At 40.8% G+C, this 18,377-nt stretch overlaps 1 protein-coding gene across 14 annotated transcripts in view; it reads left to right on the top strand.

The window, feature by feature from the left end:
- GON4L (gon-4 like) overlaps positions 1–18,377 on the top strand; it is an 87,741-nt gene that overhangs the window by 51,843 nt on the left and 17,521 nt on the right. For 12 of the 14 annotated variants that reach the window (XR_002176061.3, XM_019933452.3, XM_019933483.3 and 9 more), the window contains 8 exons: positions 4,273–4,313; positions 4,913–5,016; positions 7,307–7,505; positions 8,029–8,115; positions 9,250–9,421; positions 10,900–11,044; positions 12,156–12,306; positions 18,123–18,239. Coding sequence is in view for 13 of the 14 variants with exons in the window: in XM_019933452.3 (XP_019789011.1) it covers positions 4,273–4,313; positions 4,913–5,016; positions 7,307–7,505; positions 8,029–8,115; positions 9,250–9,421; positions 10,900–11,044; positions 12,156–12,306; positions 18,123–18,239 (1,016 nt within the window). In the remaining variant the exon portion in view is untranslated. The remainder of the gene's footprint in view (positions 1–4,272; positions 4,314–4,912; positions 5,017–7,306; positions 7,506–8,028; positions 8,116–9,249; positions 9,422–10,899; positions 11,045–12,155; positions 12,307–18,122; positions 18,240–18,377) is intronic. The other 2 variants (XM_019933474.3, XM_019933516.3) reach the window with 1 other exon arrangement.

Genomic DNA, 18,377 nt, shown 5'->3' on the forward strand with positions numbered 1-18,377 from the left:
CACTTCCTGGACTTGGGTGGCTATTTCCTTTCCCATGTTAGGGAAGTTTTCCACTATAATCTCTTCAAATATTTTTTTGGGTCCTTTCTCTCTCTCTTCTCCTTCTGGGACCCCTATAATGCGAATGTTGTTGCATTTAATGTTGTCCCAGAGATCTCTTAGGCTCTCTTCATTTCTTTTCATTCTTTTCTCTTTATTCTGTTCCGCAGCAGTGAATTCCACCATTCTGTCTTCCAGGTCACTTATCTGTTCTTCATCCTCTGTTATTCTGCTATTGATTCCTTCTAGTGTATTTTTCATTTCAGTTACTGTATCGTTCATCTCTGTTTGTTTGTTCTTTAATTCTTCTAGGTCTTTGTTAAACATTTCTTGCATCTTCTCCATCTTTGCCTCCGTTCTTTTTCCGAGGTCCTGGATCATCTTCACTATCATTATTCTGAATTCTTTTTCTGGAAGGTTGCCTATCTCCCAATTCATTTAGTTATTTTTCTGCGGTTTTATCTTGTTCCTTCATCTGGTACATAGCCCTCTGCCTTTTCATCTTGTCTGTCTTTCTGTGAATGTTGTTTTTGTTCCACAGGCTGCAGGATTGTAGTTCTTGCTTCTGCTGTCTGCCCTCTGATGGATGAGGCTATCTAAGAGGCTTGATGGGAGGGACTGGTGGTGGGTAGAGCTGACTGTTGCTCTGGTGGGCAGAGCTCAGTAAAACTTTAATCCACTTGACTATTGATGGGTGGGGCTGGGTTCCCTCCCTGTTGGGTGTTTGGCCTGAGGCAACCCAAGACTGAAGCCTACCTGGGCTCTTTGGTGGGGCTAATGACAGACTCTGGGAGGGCTCACGCCAAGGAGTACTTCCCAGAACTTCTGCTGTCAGTGTCCTTGTCCCCATGGTGTGTTACAGCCTCCCCCCACCCCCCGCCTCTGCAGGAGACCCTCCAACACTAGCAGGTAGTTCTGGTTCAGTCTCCTATTGGGTCACTGCTCCTTCCCTTGGATCCCAATGCACACACTACTTTGTGTGTGCCCTCCAAGAGTGGAGTCTCTGTTTCCCCCAGTCCTGTCGAAGTCCTGCAATCAATTCCCACTAGGCTTCAAAGTCTGATTCTCTAGGAATTCCTCTTCCCGTTGCCGGGCCCCCAGGTTGGGAAGCCTGACGTGGGGCTCAGAACCTTCACTCCAGTGGGTGGACTTCTGTGGTATAAGTGTTCTCCAGTCTGTGAGTCACCCACCCAGCAGTTATGGGATTTGATTTTACTGTGATTGCACCCCTCCTACAGTCTCATTGTGGCTTCTCCTTTGTCTTTGGATGTGGGGTATCTTTTTTGGTGAGTTCCAGTGTCTTCCTGTCAATGATTGTCCAGCAGCTAGTTGTGATTCTGGTGTTCTCACAAGAGGGAGTGAGAGCACGTCCTTCTAGTCCGCCATCTTGGTTACTCCTCCTGATTATATCAATCCATACTATTTTATATGTCCTTTTTAATACTCATCTCTCTCATAGTTGCTTATTTATATCTGTCTCCTTCCCTAAACTGTGAGCTTCTCATGGGTTTTGTGTTGTTTATTGCCTTAGAGCTGGTGTTTTTCATGGGGCTGACAGTGTTTGCCAATCAACTAGTGAACTTTTCTGGGTTGCCTGAATGATGGGTCTTCCTTTCTAGTCATAGAGTTCTATGGTCCTAAGTAAAAACTGGGATAGAATTTTAATTTTGTTTCTACCCCTTGTCGTCTTATGTTATCATGCTTAATTATAATCCCTTTAAGAGGACTTTTCTTACATGGATGATAAAAATTTAAAAATAAAAAAGCTTAGAATCACAGAGTTTGGAAAGCCTCCTGTGGTCACATATATTTTCCTCCCACTTAAGCGTTTGTTAACAGCTTCTCTCATGTGGCCTTTCAGTCTGTTTGGATACCTCCAGTGACAGGGAGTTCATCAGCTCTGCAGATAGCGTGTCCTACTCTTGAACACCTCTTCAATTAACATTTTCCTTATTAATTTTTTTTAAAATTTATTTTTATTTTTTGGCTGCGTTGGGTCTTTGTTGCTGTGCGAAGGCTTTTCTCTGGTTGCAGCGAGCGGGGGCTGCTCTTCGTTGTGGTGTGCGGGCTTCTCATTGCAGTGGCTTCTCTTGTTGCGGAGCATGGGCTCTAGGCACACGGGCTTCAGTGGTTATGGCACGTGGGCTCAGTAGCTGTGGCACGCAAGCTCTAGAGCACAGGCTCAGTAGTTGTGGCGCATGGGCTTAGTTGCTCCCCGGCACGTGGTATCTTCCCGGGCCAGGGCTCAAACCTGTGTCCCCTGCATTGGTAGGCAGATTCTTAACCACTGCGCCACCAGGGAAGCCCCAGCATTTTCCTTATTGAACCTGAATCTACCTTTTATATTTCTCTGTTTGTCCTTTGTTGCCATAAAATGTAATTTACTCCTAAGTGTGCATAGTATGTTTCTTTTTCTACATTTTTTCTTTATTATGCTAAACATACCGAGTTTTTTCAGTTCTCTAAATGCCAGGCTTTCCACATTTCAACCCCCAAATTACCCTCCTCTGGATTCTAGCCTTTATTTTTAAGAAAATTCTCCCCCATGACATTTTATTATGAAACTTTTTGAACATATAGAAAAGTTGAAAGAATTGTACAGTGGACACCCGTATACCCACTACCTATCTTCTATAGTTAACTTTTCATATATTTGCTTAGTCATGCACCTATCCATCTATGAATCCATTTTTTTTGAAGCATTTCATAGTGAGTTGTAGATATCTAAACATTTCAGCATGCATATCATGAATTAGAACTCAGTATTTGTTTACAGTTTTTCTTTTTAGGTAAATTTATACACATTGTAGTACAGAAATCTTAAGTGTACCATTCAGTGAGGTTCGATGTGCCTCCTCTTGTATAACTCAAACCCCTAGCAAGATAGAGATTTGTCACCCCAGAAAGTACCCACTTGCCCCTTCCAAGTCAGTCCCCACAGCATCCTCCCAGGTGCGACCACTGTTCCCTTTTCTTCTATCACAGATTAGATTTGCCTCTTTTAAAACTTCATGTGAATGGAATCATATAGTATGTGTTCTGTTGTATACAGCTTCTTTCACTTAGCATAAAGTTTTTGAGATTCATGCACATTGCTTGTATCATTAATTTCTTCCCTTTTATTGCTGAGTAGGATTCCAGTGTATAAATATACCAATTTGTTTATTTTTCATCAATCCGCAGGTGTTGATGGACACCTGGGTTCTTTCTAATTTCTGGCTATCTTGAATAAAGATAGCTCTGAACTTTCTTGTGCAAGGTTTTGTGGACAAATGTTTCATTTCCCTTGGGTCAGCTATTTAGGGGAAGAATCAGTGGTCATAAGGTAGCTGTATACTTAGTTTTCTGAGAAATTGCCAAACCCTTTTCCAAAGTGGCTTTCCACTTTACATTCTTTTTACAGTTCTAGTTGCTCCACATCCTCACTAACATTTGGATTTTAGCTTTTTAATGCCCTCTTAAGAAGGGCTTTTACAGAAATGATCACAGTCCTCTAGATAGAGCCTGAGACTGCTCTGATTCAGTGATATGCTTGCCTTCTTGGTTGTGAGCACTGTTTTGGAGCTACTGTGTCATATTGAACTTAAGGTCAAACAAAACATTGAGATCTTTTTCAGATTAATTGTTTCTGAGCCGTGTTACCTTTTTGTGCACTTAAGAAACTGATTTTTGAAAATCCTAAATGTAAGACTTTAAATTTATCCCCATTATGTTTCATCCAGTTAATTTGAGAAAACCTAGAATTTTGAATCTGTCATCAGTTGGTCTGGCAATCCTTTTCAGCTTTATATCGTTTACAGGTCTGGTAAGTGTGTTTTCTGGGTGTTTTAGGTTGTTGATGGGATTGCTGAATAGTTCAGGTCCAAAGGTAGGGTCCTATGACACACTGCTGGAGACTTCTCTCTTGACTCCATTCAGTAGGATGGGCCAACAAACTATGCATGTATCTCATTATAAAATCATCTAGCTTACGTTTTTGTGTGTTTTCCCATTAGAATTTAAGCTTCATGAGAGTAAAGTCCTGTCATGTATCTAAGCATCTAGAACTAGGGATTAAGGCATATAGTTGGTGTTCAATAAATGTTTTTAAATGAATGAGTCAATGATGGATAGATATGAGGATTTTGTTAAAAGCCTTGCTGAAAACAACTTTCATTGAATTTTCTTGGAATTCCCCCTGTGGCAAAATGAAACAAACAAGTGCCAACAGCATACCGTTTGACTTTTTTGCAGAAAAGGAAGTGAATGAACTGATGGAAGAGCTGTTTGAAACTGTGAGTAATGATCTTCGAATGAGAACTCAGAATAGTAAAAGTGGATTCTCCAGCAAGCTCTGTCCTTTGGTCTCAGGGCCTCTCTCTCCAGAAGGGTGGTGTGAACCAAGCCCATTCCCCTTTCAGTCCACCCAGGAGAGAATATAGTGACAGGAGATTTTTGCTAAGTAATAAACTTTGATTATCCATATGCAGGTTATTCTTAATAAAGTTTTCCTTGCAGGCTTTTGGATGGACTCTTCACTATCACATGTTGCATCCTTAAAGATTGCAAACTAATTTTAGATTATTCTGAGCCCGAATAATTACCTTTCTCATAAATTTATCTCTTTAAAGATATTCTGATCATTTCAAGTTATCCATGCTCTGTGTTTACCATTACAAGTTGGCTGATTGAGTAACTTTTTTCCTGGCATAATAGCTACCCCATGTGCAGGATTGTGCGAGCCCAGAAGTGAGAAAGGTTATTAATGCAAGCTCTTTCTGTGCGCCAGCGTTATTAAAGTCCTGTAAACTAGTCTTTGCTTTCCCCTCTCACTGCTAGAGTGACCTTTGCGTGCCCATTCCCCAGGAAAATCCTTCTTTTCCTTTGCCCTCAGTTTCAAGATGAGATGGGGTTCTCCAACATGGAAGATGATGGCCCAGAGGAGGAGGAATGTGTGGCTGAGCCTCGGCCCAACTTTAACACCCCTCAAGCCCTACGGTAGGCTAACCAAAGACCTTGAGACTTAGAATGGAGGAAAAGTGTACGTCTGAAAAGGTTTTGAGAAATTTTAGCTAACAATTTCCCATCCCTGACTACCTGCTGTTACTGATGTTAGGATGCAGAGTCCCTTGTGGGTGTTAGGTGTCAAGTGAATAAGTCTCCTTATGGGGCAGTGCAGCTATAGACCAAGCTGTACCTGTTTGGGAAGGGAGAAAAAGCAGTAGCTGGCATCCATAGCAGCTTCTCCAGGTGAGTGGTGCTGGAGAGGTGTGTAGGACTCTATGTGGCCAGCCACAGAAACTATCCCAAATTGTAATATCCGGTATGTCCCTTTTGTTTTTGTATTTGTCGTTAACATCTAGTAAATGTTAATGAACCTTTGTTAGTCACCAAGGCATTAATTGAGCAAACCATAAAGCACCTGAAGTAATGCCCTGGAGTCTGAAATGTGTGTACTGCCCTCTTCACTTAAATTAGCACTTCCATTGTCCCACCCAGAGAGTAGAGGCTTTAAATTTTTCCCCCCACTTTTGTGATGAGTTTCCATAGTTTATCCGTACTTTATTGCTATCCATTCTGAGTAGCAGCATACTATCGTTAGGTGACTGGCTGGATGTCAGGGTATGGTTTGTGCCATGCATGGAACAAAGCAAAACTGAAAGACACATAGTCTCTAATTAGTCCTGTGTTTTAACTTAACAGCATTACCTAACTAGAGAGCTTTGGATCCACCTGAAAGCTAGGCCTTTAGGGAACTTGCAAATTTAGTGAAAAAGACAAGGTATACTAATCATTGTGTAAAAGTCAGAAATATCAGTCATACTCCATTACAATAAATACCATAATATAACCACAACAGAAATCTCAGGAGTTCCTTTTTTTTTCAGCTTCGTTGAGGTATAATTGACAAATAAGGTTGTAAGATACTGAAAGTGTACAGCTTGATGATTTGATAAGCGTATGCTTTGTAAAAGGATTCCCCCCATCAAGTTAATTAACACTTCTATCACCTCACATATTTACCTTTTTTTTTTTTTGAGAACAAATTTCAAAATTTCTTAGAGTCTATATTTGACCCACTTATTTCACACCATATTTCATAGAAAAAAATTCTAGTGTAGCAGAGTAGAACCTGGGAACTTACTATCATGGGATTTGATCTGTAAACATATTTCAGTTCCACTAGTCAACTCTGTGTATGAATTTTTAAAATTTGGTCATTATGTAACTACTTAAAAATCCTTATTCCAATTCAGTTACCTTTCGGTATTCAGTTGATCTGTATGGGCTGCTGCTGCTTTTCTTTCAGCTAGAAATGCAAACCTAGCTTAATCTTTGATTAAGTAAAATATCACAGGGAAAGTGAGTTACCTGTGTTCCCCGTATCAACTACCCATCCAGGTAATACTTATTAAAATCAGGTGCAGGCTTTTTTTTTTTCATTATCTACATTTTTCATGTTTCTGTTCTTCTGTTCCTCTGCTAGTAATGCAGATAATCAAGAGATTTCAATTCTCAGTAAAATTGTACAGAGGACAGGCCTGTGTCTTTAGGTTTTCACCCTGTGTCAGCCCATACTCACAGTAAATACTGTAAAAGGAAACATAACTTTTTTCAACAGCCTCTGGGGATAAAGATTGTTATCATTTAACTATTGCTAAATTCTGGAGGATTTCTTGAATTATGATAACCTGCTAGTCATAGCTACTTGAGCAGGTCTTGTCCTGATTGCACAGAGTATCAGCTCTTGCTTAATCACTTGAGTGTCTTGTTCTGCCTCTACCTCAGAACTAGCATGCTAGGTATTTGGATTCTTACTTCAGCCCCAGACACAGTCTCTCTCTCTCAGGAGGTAGGGGTAGGAGGGTAGTGTTAGAAAACTTGGAGAAGATTCTGTGTCACCATTAAGAACAAGTCTGAGATTAATTTGGCTGTCAGTGTGATGAAAAATGATGGGTTCCCATTAGCTCCTTGGCTGCTTTGTTATCCAGACACTTCCCTACTCTTAGATTTTTGTTTAATTTCCCCTTCATTATGATATTACTTAGAAGACTGATGTAGAAGAATGGGTGGGGGGCGATTCAGAACCATCTTATTTGAATCTATGCTAACAACTTTGGGAGAAGATTTGGGTAGGATAGGAGTTTGCCTATCGCCTAAAGTGAGATTTGGGGATTAGCAGTAGATGGAAGTTGTTCAGACTTGCTTAGCCCACCATTAGAAGGAACTGGGTGTGTTGTGGACCCAGGGAAATATTCAAATCCAATCATCTCCCTGTTGAGGATAGGTTTGAGGAACCACTGGCCAACTTGCTAAATGAGCAGCATCGCACAGTGAAGGAGCTACTTGAACAGCTGAAGATGAGGAAATCTTCAGCCAAACAGCAGCAGGAGGTAGAGAGGGTTAAGCCCCAGAGTGAGAAAGTTCATCAGACTCTGATTCTAGACCCAGCACAGAGGAGGAGACTCCAGCAGCAGATGCAGCAGGTAAGACTCTTCTTGGTAATGTTAATATTGGACCATCCCATGGCTTGGCTCGAAGCCAAACATTAAATTAGCAGCTTTGGAAAAGTCGGAAATAGGTGTCTTGATAACCACTGAAACCACAGGACCGCAGGATCTTCATATCAGTTAGGACCTTGAAAGGTCATCGTGTTCGTGTCTCAGGTAAGAATGCATGTAAGGACCCTGATAGTATTCAGCATGATAGATTTCAAAGAATCTTTAGTAATCCCTTCTGAATTTAACAGCCTTATTGCCAGAGTAGTTTTTTCTTCTCTCTAATCTTAGTCCCTCTGGCTTGAGGTTAAACTTCCTCTGGTTCTGTTATTTTGCTCAAGTGGAACATATTTGAGAAAAAATTTCATACCAAAATACTATGTTGTTCTCATAGTCTCTCTAGAAAGCCAAACATGTATGCTAAAGTCACTAACATCTTGGTAAAGTCTTCTGGGTTCCTGAAATGACAACATCATAACATGTCACTATATTATTTTCTTTCCCTCCCCAGCATGTGCAGCTCTTGACGCAAATTCACCTTCTCGCCACCTCCAACCCCAGTCTCAGTTCGGAGGCCAGTACCACCAGGATATTTCTTGTAAGGTTTCAGATATCCCTAACTCTAAAGAATTGTGTATGCAGTTAGTTTGGAAGTCATTTCTCACAAATGTTGACTCATCATAAGCTACATTTATTCTTCTCTCCTGCATGTTTGGGTAGCTGTTCGTATGGCTTCACGTGCTTGCTGATAAAACATAAGTTACTGGTTCCCATTAAAGGACAGAGAGAGTATTCAGTTTCTTAAGACTATTCCTCTTACCTTTTTATTGGGTTCTCTTACCTTTAGATCCACTCATCTTGGGCTTTTGGTACTTCTCTTCTTTTTATTGAATTCATTATTTATTAGGCTCAATATCAGTGTTTTATGTATAAAATTAATTTTGCTCATGGCATTATGAAATATTTTGGAGGAAGGGCTTTTAATTTCAAATTTTGGGGATTTCCCTGGAGGTCCAGTGGTTAGGACTCGGCACTTTCACTTCCGGGGCCCAGATTCAATTTCTGGTCGGGGAACTAAGATCCTGCAAGCTGTAGGGCGTGGCCAAAAAGAAAAAAATTCAAATTTTAACACATTTTTGACCGGAGACGTATTATAGCCACAGGCGTTAGTTTCTGCAAAAATCCACCTGTCAGTAATGTGTTAAAATCCTATAAAAATTGCTCCTGAACTTTGGGGTAGGTAATGAGGATATTCTTTGCCTCTTGGGTAAGTCTCTTTGGAGTTTGAGTTGGCTAGTAGTCTGAGCTTCCTTCGATAGTCAGCAGAGTGTTATTTTCCCTCTTATTGTGTTCAGAGGATCATGAGAAATACTTTGTTCTTCAGAGAAACCAATGAAGACATTTAAAATTTTTATTTTATTTTATTAAGTAATGGCTCTCACTCTTGAGAATTTTAATTCTAGCTGGGGAGCTAGACCATGCATCCAAAAGGCTGAGGAACACTCAGACTGAGAATAAAACAAGAGCAAATTAGTGTATCACAAATCCCCAGATATCTGAGGACTCGGCAAAAGAACAGTCTTAATGGCAAAATGTTAATTATGGAAGACTTTATAATGATTTTTACCTGTTTTTATACTATTGTAGGAAGGACAGTTTTTCACTTAGAGGCTAAGGGCTACTGGTACTAATTTTCTGGAACTTAGATCTCCTTTGTGTCCTGTTTTCCCAGAAAGAGCTGGGAACCTTTGCTCAAAGCTCCATCGCCCTTCATCATCAATTCAACCCCAAGTTTCAGACCTTGTTCCAACCCTGTAACCTGATGGGAGCTGTGCAGCTCATTGAAGACTTCAACACACATGTCAGCGTTGACTGGAGTCCTCGTAAAACTGTCAAGAAGACTGGTAGGGGACAGATGTGTCCGCTTTAAGTTTTTACTTGCAGTGAGAGGTGGGAGTCTTATCCCATAGATAATTTCCTAGGGATAATTTCCTAGGGGTGGAGGAGACAGGGTGTTTGTAATTTCTTCCTTCTCTCTTTTATCCTCCCTTTGTGCTCATTATCTAAGTTCTAGAATTAGGTGATAATACTTGGGCTTAAGTAAGGGATGGAGGCAGTGGACAGGGCAGGGTTGTGGGGGGTAGAGATGTGGGACTCCTGCTAATAATTGGACTTAAGTAGATATGAGGGTAAGTATTAGGAGTCAGGTCAAGACAAACTGGTATCTGATAAAGTTGGAAGTTAAGTGGTCAAGTTGGGTTGTGTTTAGGTTTCTACTCACTTCTTCATTAAGATCATTTTATTTCCCATAATGATTATTAGTGATATCTCCATTTTGAGTGAAACATTGATATGGGAGTTAGGAAAAAATTAGAGATGTTGTACATTTACCATGTTCAATATTTTAAAGAAATTTGCAGGTTTGGTTTCTACTTTGCATTGGTTTAGTATTTTTTGAGAAAATATTTGCTGTTCCCTTAAACTAAATATTTGCTTCTGATTTGTTCCTAGTTTAGCAAATTAGTTGTGTTTTGCTGTGGATTTGGGTTTGTCTTTGGATTTGATTTTAAATCCCTGACTCTTATAGTTAAATTGAATATAGTTGAATTTAAGTGCATTATGTCATAGACACTGATCTCAAACTACTTTATTAGTTATATGTTGGTAATGAAAACTTAATTTGACACCAGACTACAGTTATAACTTATACATATAGTGTCCTGTGTTTTTCTTCTGGGGATATAAAAATAACATTTATGGAAGGAGAAATATGGCTGTATAGTGGTGCTTATCTCTGGAAAGGCAGAAGTGCCTGGAATTGAGAGGCTTAGACAGCAAGACAGAAATGAATGAGACTGAATTGTCTCATTCTCTTTATGGTTTTTTTGTTCCCAACCTCAGGAGGAATCTGGGAGAACTTAATGAAAGTTAAGTAAGAATCAAATAAAATAAAATTTGGAATACCAGATTTGTGAGGGAGATTAAAGAAGTTGGAATCTTATCCTGGAAGAAAGAAAGCATTGTTGAAGGTCACTTATCTTTCAAGGATTTAAAGGGGGAAGGAGGTAAAAATTTTTTGAGCATACACTATCTGCCAGGTATTTACTAGGTACTTTATAAGTGCTTATGTTACTTAGTGTGTTAAGTATTCCACACAGGAAAGAAAAAGAGAATCAACTTTTAATAGCATTGAATGGGACTCCTTTTAGGTATATGTTAGGCTGAGAAAGATTGTGGAAACTTTTGGGAGGGGGGTATGTGGGTGGAAGGGCATCACGTTAGGTAGGGGTGGCTCTATCTAAATGCAAAAATGCATTCAGAAGCTTTTGTGAAGCCGTCTTTTGTTCTAGAATTTCATTTATCAGGAATTTTTTTCTTACAGCCTATGAATTTCCCTGTTTGCCAAAGCAAGTGGCTTGGATCCTAGCCACTAGCAAGGTTTTCATGTATCCAGAGCTACTTCCAGTGTGTTCTCTGAAGGCAAAGAATCCCCAGGATAAGATTTTCTTCACCAAGGCGGAGGACAAGTAAGGGTTTACTGTGAGGTGAACAAGAGCACAAAATATCCCAAGGAGAAGACCTGTATGATAAAGAACGGACACAAAAGACAAAAAGAAAAGCAGTGTAGATGGGTGCAGTTCTGTAGTATGTGCTTGTTCCAGCAGTGCCAAATACTGCTTTTTTTAGGGAATGACATACACATTTTTGAAACATTTTAAGTTGTTTTTTGTCGTTTATTTATTGTAAAAACTTGCCTTGTAATACTGTTAGAGGAAAATTTTCAAAGGAAAACAATTTTTTTATCCATTATCCTAACCACCCCAAGACAATGATTTTTCTTTTTGCATTTCTTATATAATTATTGGCAATATAAGTGTAATTTTGTTTTGCTATTTTTAACTTAACGTCTTCTTGAAATTGTTTTTTCTATCAGATTCCATGCTGTAACATTGTCTTATTTTTGTTTCTGTATATTGTCTTTTAAGGCAATATTAATGGCCCTATGATAGTCCTTTTATTTGCCACTCCTGCCCCACCCCCCCCCCCCCCCCCCCCCGCCCCTTGTTTAGCTGTTCTGAGTGAGGCTTCACCAAGGATCTTTGCGCATAGAGCTTTTGAAAATCTTTCCAGTTTATCTCTTGGGGTAAATTCTCAAGAGTGAGATTATTCGATAAAGGTTATGAACACTTTTATGGCTCTTGATTTGTATTTCCCATCAGCAAATATGTACATAGGTAACTGTACTTGAAAATGTTATGTTGGGAGGTAGTGTTGGTGCTGTTTAATATGTCTAACATGGTGCCCAATATTCATTTTATATTAGTTTTGTTAGAGCCATTCTTCTTCCTTCAAATTTCATTTGTGTTATTAGTATAAAGTGCGTCATGATCTGACATTTATTAGTGATTTATGCCTGGTTTTTCCTCTTCTCACTTGATTGGGAACTCCTCATTGAGTCTTATTCACATAGTACTTCTTAGCACTCAGTAAATATCTGAAATTTTCTATTGAATTGCCATTAACTTGTACGAGAATTAGACGTGGAAAAAGTGGGTTATAGAATGTGGAGTTCATCTGGGAGGCTTTTCAGCGGGATGGACTGTCAGGTGAGATTGAGTATCACTGCCCCTTTCTCAGTTTGTTAGCTTTAGGACTGAAGCACTTTGAAGGGACCGAGTTTCCTAAGCCTCTAATCAGCAAGTACCTTCTCACTTGCAAGACTGCCCACCAGCTGACAGTGAGAATCAAGAACCTCAACATGAACAGAGCTCCTGACAACATCATTAAAGTAAGTGCTCCCTGCATGTTCTACTGGAGACCTCGCCTGAGTGCAGCCATTCCTTTTCTTTTGCTTAGTCTCAATGAATAGCCTTTTATTTAAGGCTAGTTCCTCCCACCTGCACACTAGGTTAATTGCCCTCTTTCCTTTCCAGGAACAGTGATTCATTATTTTCCTCTGGAGTGTCATCTTCTTCCTCTGTTTTAGATATTTCTCCTAAAAATAAAATTGTTCAAATTTTAAAATACTTCTCGAATCTGTTTTCCTCTAGCTATTCATTTTCTCTCTTTTTTTCCCACGCTAACCTTCTTCAGAGGGTAGGCCACAGTCCACTTATATCCTTCTCCTTAACTCTTTATATTCAGATACTTATATCAAAGTTATAAAGTATACTTTAAAGAATCAAATAGTTCTATGAGACTTGTCATGAAAGACAATAATTTTTCTCCCTATTACCTGCTAAGCAAGGTTTTTGTGGGTGATGGTACATTTACCTCCATATCTAGGTAGCATGCTTATAATTACTACCACTTGATTTTTCTTTTTAATATTTCTTTATTTGGCTGCTCTGGGTCTTAGTTGTGGCATGTGGGATCTTCATTTGTGGCACGTGGGATCTTTCATTGCAGCACGTGGACTTCTCTCTAGTTGCGGTGTGCGGGCTTCAGAGTGCACGGGCTTAGTAGTTGTGGCACACGGGCTCAGTAGTTGCAGCGTGCAGGCTCTTTAGTTGTGGCTCACAGGCTCTAGAGCGCGTGGCCTTAGTTGCCCTGTGACGTGTGGGATCTTAGTTCCTCGACCAGGGATCGCACCCACATCCCTGTGTTGGAAGGCAGATTCTTAACCACTGGACCACCAGGAAGTCTCCACTTGATTTTTTGGATTTAGGCCTTCTCTGTTAAACTGAAACCATGGAAGATGAAGACTTAGTTCTCTCCACACTCCTATAGTCTCACCACTCACTATAATTATATCACAGTTTTGTTTAGATTGTTTTTATTTATTTATAAATGTATTTATTTTTGGCTGTGTTGGGTCTTCGTTGCAGTGCGTGGGCTGTCTCTAGTTGCAGTGAGCGGGGGCTACTCTTCATTGCGGTGCGTGGCTTCTCATCGCGGAGGCTTCTCTTGTTGCAGAGCATAGGCTCTAGAGCGCAGGCTCAGTAGTTGTGGTGCACGGGCTTAGTTGCTCCGTGGCATCTGAGATCTTCCCAGACCAGGGCTCAAACCTGTGTTCCCTGCATTGGCAGGCAGATTCTTAACCAATGCGCCACCAGGGAAGCCCACTTAGATTGTTTTTAGAGTTTACGTTATAAGCACGACTAAAAGCTTCTCACAGCTGAGCTATGTAGTGTATCATGATACTTTGCTTTTCCTGCTGGACATTTTGTTTCTCTTGGTGTTAATAATTGCATTTTTTGAGGATGAGTGGGACTTGGTTTTATTATGTATGTATTATAAAACTTCTTCAGTTTTATAAATCTCTTTTCGGTGTGTTCAAATATTTTAGGTGTCCTGCTATCATTTTCATCTCCCTGAAGAAATCCTTCCCAGAGCGCTCTGATGCTGTTCCACTCTACCCATGTTGCTCTCTTGGCTTGCTGCACTAACGTCTTCTCTGGCTTTTTCTTCACCATCATCCTGGGGATTCATTTCACTTCTTACTTGCTTTGGATCCTTTTATTTCTGAACCCCACATCATTTTTGCCTTGTTTTAGTGTAGCACATCCTAGTACTATTCTGAGGAAGAGTGCTCGAGAAACAAATTTTTAGGTTTAAACTACTTGTATTCATTGTCTGTCATGACATGACATGACCAATGTAATTTCCTAGTTTTGCTATTGTACTATATACCTGGTTTGTATATGTAACTATTGTTACTATGTAACAAGTGTACATGAGACCTGTCTATGAATCTATAATTATTCAACACCAAAAGTTTGAAATATGTCTCTGTTCTCCCACTTCAGTGGGTCTAACATTCTAGGTTGAAAATCACTTTTATCAGAACATTTTAAGGCCTCCATTTTCTTCTAGTCTCTAGTGCTGGCTCTTTAGAAATTTGATGCCCTTTTGACGCTTAAACCTTTATGTAACACTTGTTTTTCCTCTCCCTCCGGCAGTATGTAGGATTTTTCCTTTTTCTCCAGTGTTTTGAAATTTCATGATAATATGCCTCGGTATGTGTCTAGTTTCATTAATTATGCAAGGTACTTGATAAACTTTACTTTGGAAACTCATAGGTTCCAGTATTGGGAAATGTACTTGAAATGTACATATTGATGGTTTCCTTCCCTTCTTTTGGTCTGTTCTCTCCTATGGTGCTCAGTGGTCAGATGCTAGTCCTCTCAGGCTCATCTTCTCATCTTGTCTTTCTTCTTTTTTCCCATCACTGTGTCTTTTTGTTGTACTTTCTGAGATATTACTTCAGCTTTTTCTTCTAACTGTTCTGCTGAGTTGAGTTCTTTATTTTTTCTCTCATATTTAAGATGTCTAATAGCTATTTTTATTGTTGTTCATTGAATATTATTTAATAGCAAATGGCAGAGGGAATGTGGGAAAGCAGGAGAGGAAGGAGGCTGGAGTTTTCTCTTCTATACTTGATCAGCATAGTACTCCTGCCCTCACATATGCCTCACAGCCTCAGTTCAGAGAGCATCCTTTCCACAACCCTGGCTTAATTCTGCCAGGGTAGGGGGAGAAGCTGTCACTGGGCTACATCAAACAAAAGAGGGGATTCGGGGTCTAACCGCCTCTTCAGAAGATTTAAAACCTGTCCTCATCTCGACCTGTTTTTAATTCCTCCACTTCTGGAGGTATCTGGTGTCTTATCCTTTTGCCAGTCTTTGACATAAATTTAGTTGACCCATAACTTTTCTCCACATGGGATTTGGTTTTCTTCATTCTTCTATGTGACTTACCACTCCTCCACCTGCTTTTTAGCTTTGAAAAAAAATTTTTTTTTAAATAAATTTATTTATTTTTGGCTGCGCTGAGTCTTCATTGCTGCACGTGGGCTTTCTCTAGTTGCAGTGAGCGGGTTCTGCTCTTTGTTGTGGTGAACAGGCTTCTCATTGTGATGGCTTCTCTTGTTGCGGAGCATGGGCTCTAGGCGTGTGGGCTTCAGTAGTTGTGGCATGCAGGCTCAGTAGTTGTGGCTGGCAGACTCTAGAGCGCAGGCTCAGTAGTTGTGGCTCACGGGCTTAGTTGCTCTGCAGCATGTGGGGTCTTCCTGGACCAGGGCTTGAACCCGTGTCCCCTGCATTGCTGGTCAGATTTCTTTCTTTGTTTTCTTTTTTAAATTTATTTATTTTATTTATTAACTTTTGGCTGAGTTGGGTCTTTGTTGTGGTGCGCAGGCTTCTCATTGCGGTGGCTTCTCTTGTTGCGGAGCACGGGCTCTAAGCGTGTGGGCTCAGTAGTTGTAGCTCGCGGGCTCTAGAGCACAGGCTCAGTAGTTGTGCACAGGCTTAGTTACTCTGTGGCATGTGGGATCTTCCCGGACCAGAGCTCGAACCCCTGTCCCCTGCACTGGCAGGCGGATTCTTAATCACTGTGCCACCAGGGAAGCCTGGTAGTCGGATTTCTAACCACTGCGCCACCGGGGAAGTCCCGAAAATTTTGTTGCTTTTACTTTTTCTCTCATTCTGTCTCTCCTTTTAGGCTTTTACCTTTAAAAATTTCCTTTCTGTTGTTTTCATGGGGATTCAAGAGGGAACAAACCCAAATAGATGTGTTTAATCTGCCTGTCTTAACAGTAAGTTACCCCTTAACTCCTTTTGTTTTTTAATAAGTTTATTTATTTATTTATTTATTTATGGCTGCATTGGGTGTTCGTTGCCGCGAGCGGGGGCTACTCTTTCTTGCGGTGTGTGTGCTTCTCTTCCTTGCGGTGTGCGTGCTTCTCATTGTGGTGGCTTGTCTTTGTTGTGGAGCAGGGGCTCTAGGCACGTGGGCTCAGTAGTTGTGGCTCACAGGCTCCAGAGCTCAGGCTCAGTAGTTGTGGCACACGGGCTTAGTTGATCCGTGGCATGTGGGATCTTCCTGGACCAGCTCTCCAACCCATGTTCCCTGCGTTGGCAGGCGGATTCTCAACCACTGCGCCACCAAGGAAGTCCCCCCCACCCCCGCCTTTAACTCTTTAACCTATGAGAGTGTGGATATTATCTCCACAAAGATCTTGAATTATTTCCCGATTGGCTATCCAGTGGATACTTTTCTGCTCTTATCCTGTTTAACTTTGCAGTTACATTGATACTTTGATAATGGAGTTCACACATTCCTTCTTCAGACTCCTATACTCTTATCTCCTGTGATACTAGGACTTTTACCTCAGGCTGCTCTTTCGTGAACTCTTCTTCCCCTGCTCTACCCTTAAATGTCAGTGTTCCACAGTAAATTTGCAGTGTGTGGTCTCATCCAGATTGATGATTTTTGGTGTTGTCTGTCTCTTCATAATTTTCAAATCTGTGTCTTTGGTCCGGGTTTCTCTCCTGAGCTCCGGCTCAATGAAGTCACCTGTTTAAAGGAATTCTTAGCTAAGATGCCTCACTGATGCCTCAGACTGAACTGTGTCTCCCTCTGCACCCTCCAGTTGTTGCCACTGGCACCACCACCACCAGCTAACTCCCCTCCGTCCAACTTACCCCTGCTTGGGTATGTTCTTTGTGTATGACATTACTGTCTAGCCATTTTCTCAGTCCATAAACCTAGGAGTTATACTCGACTCCTTCTGCTTGATCACTCCCGTCTGTATGTCTGTCACCAAGTCCTCAGTTTTCTTACTCCATTTCCTACTCTGTTGCCTACTGCCTTGGTTCAGGCACCTGAATTAAGTTACACCTGCATTAATGCAGTAGTTTTATAACTGGTGTCTCTAATTCTGGCTCCATTTATTCCATTCTTCAGATTGCTGCCATAGTCACCCCTATCTAATCCTTCAGCGTAGAGTTGAGACTGCCTGGCATGGCACAGAAGGCCTCTCCTGCCTGCCTCTGACTTGTCTTCTGAAGTCTCTTTGCATTCCTTTAGTTGTAGCCAGACTGATCTCTTTGTGGTTCCTTAAACACATTCATGATTTTGAAAATGAGTTATATTCTGCCCTCCCCTGCTTCATTTAGCAAACTCTGTTTCTTTAAGATTTTTCTGTAGTTGCACCTGCTCCAGAAAGATCTTTCATTTTCATGTTTGAGTTGTGTGTCATTTTTTGTGCACATCTTTATACTTTCTTACACAGAGTGTCATTATTGGTTTCTACTTGACTGTCTCTCCCACTGGTCTGTAAGCTCCTTGAGAGCAGGGATTACTTCCTTATTTGTTTGCTCAGCTTGTAGCACAGTACCTGGCGCTTATTGTCAGTGTAAGTTCAATTCCCCTCTTCATTCACTCTTAAAACTGAACAGTCTCAGTCTTGCTGTTCTTCTTTCCTTCCCTTCTAATGTCCTTCGCACCATTATTTGCTTAAAAGGCAGCTTCCATGGGCCAGGATAAGGATTAATAAGGCACTCTCACTGCGGCTACAGGGCAGGAGCAAATTTTAGATAAGATGACTGACCATGTGCTTCCTTTTCTCTGTGACCTGAACTTTTCCCTTCCTGGTGACCAGAATGGAGCACATCAGAAGATATTGAGTAATGATAAAATATTTATTAATTAGAGATTAGCTTAATTTGAAATGCAGAAGCAGTCAGCATATGCTGTTCATGGCTGCGTGTATATGGATATGTGTGTGTCTGTCTCAAACTGCTGCCCACCATACTCCCTACCCTGACAAAGGGCAGTGCTTCTGGAAGGAATGTGACTCATGCTTAATTTCTTCACGCTCAGTTTTATAAGAAGACCAGACAGCTGCCCATCTTAATGAAGTGCTGTGAAGAGATCCAGCCACATCAGTGGAAGCCACCTGTAGAGAGGGAAGAACACCGGCTTCCATTCTGGTTAAAGGTACAGCCCTCCTCCTCAAAGTATGTCAGAAGTAGAAGGTCACTTGAAACCCGGCAGAAATGTCAAAGGCTACTTTACACCTCTGATGCTTTAGTTGTAGAACTAGGACTTAAGAAATCTTCTTCAGTTGCCCTTCCT

This window comes from Tursiops truncatus, chromosome 1 (genome assembly GCF_011762595.2).
Source record: "Tursiops truncatus isolate mTurTru1 chromosome 1, mTurTru1.mat.Y, whole genome shotgun sequence".
Lineage (NCBI taxonomy): Eukaryota > Metazoa > Chordata > Mammalia > Artiodactyla > Delphinidae > Tursiops > Tursiops truncatus.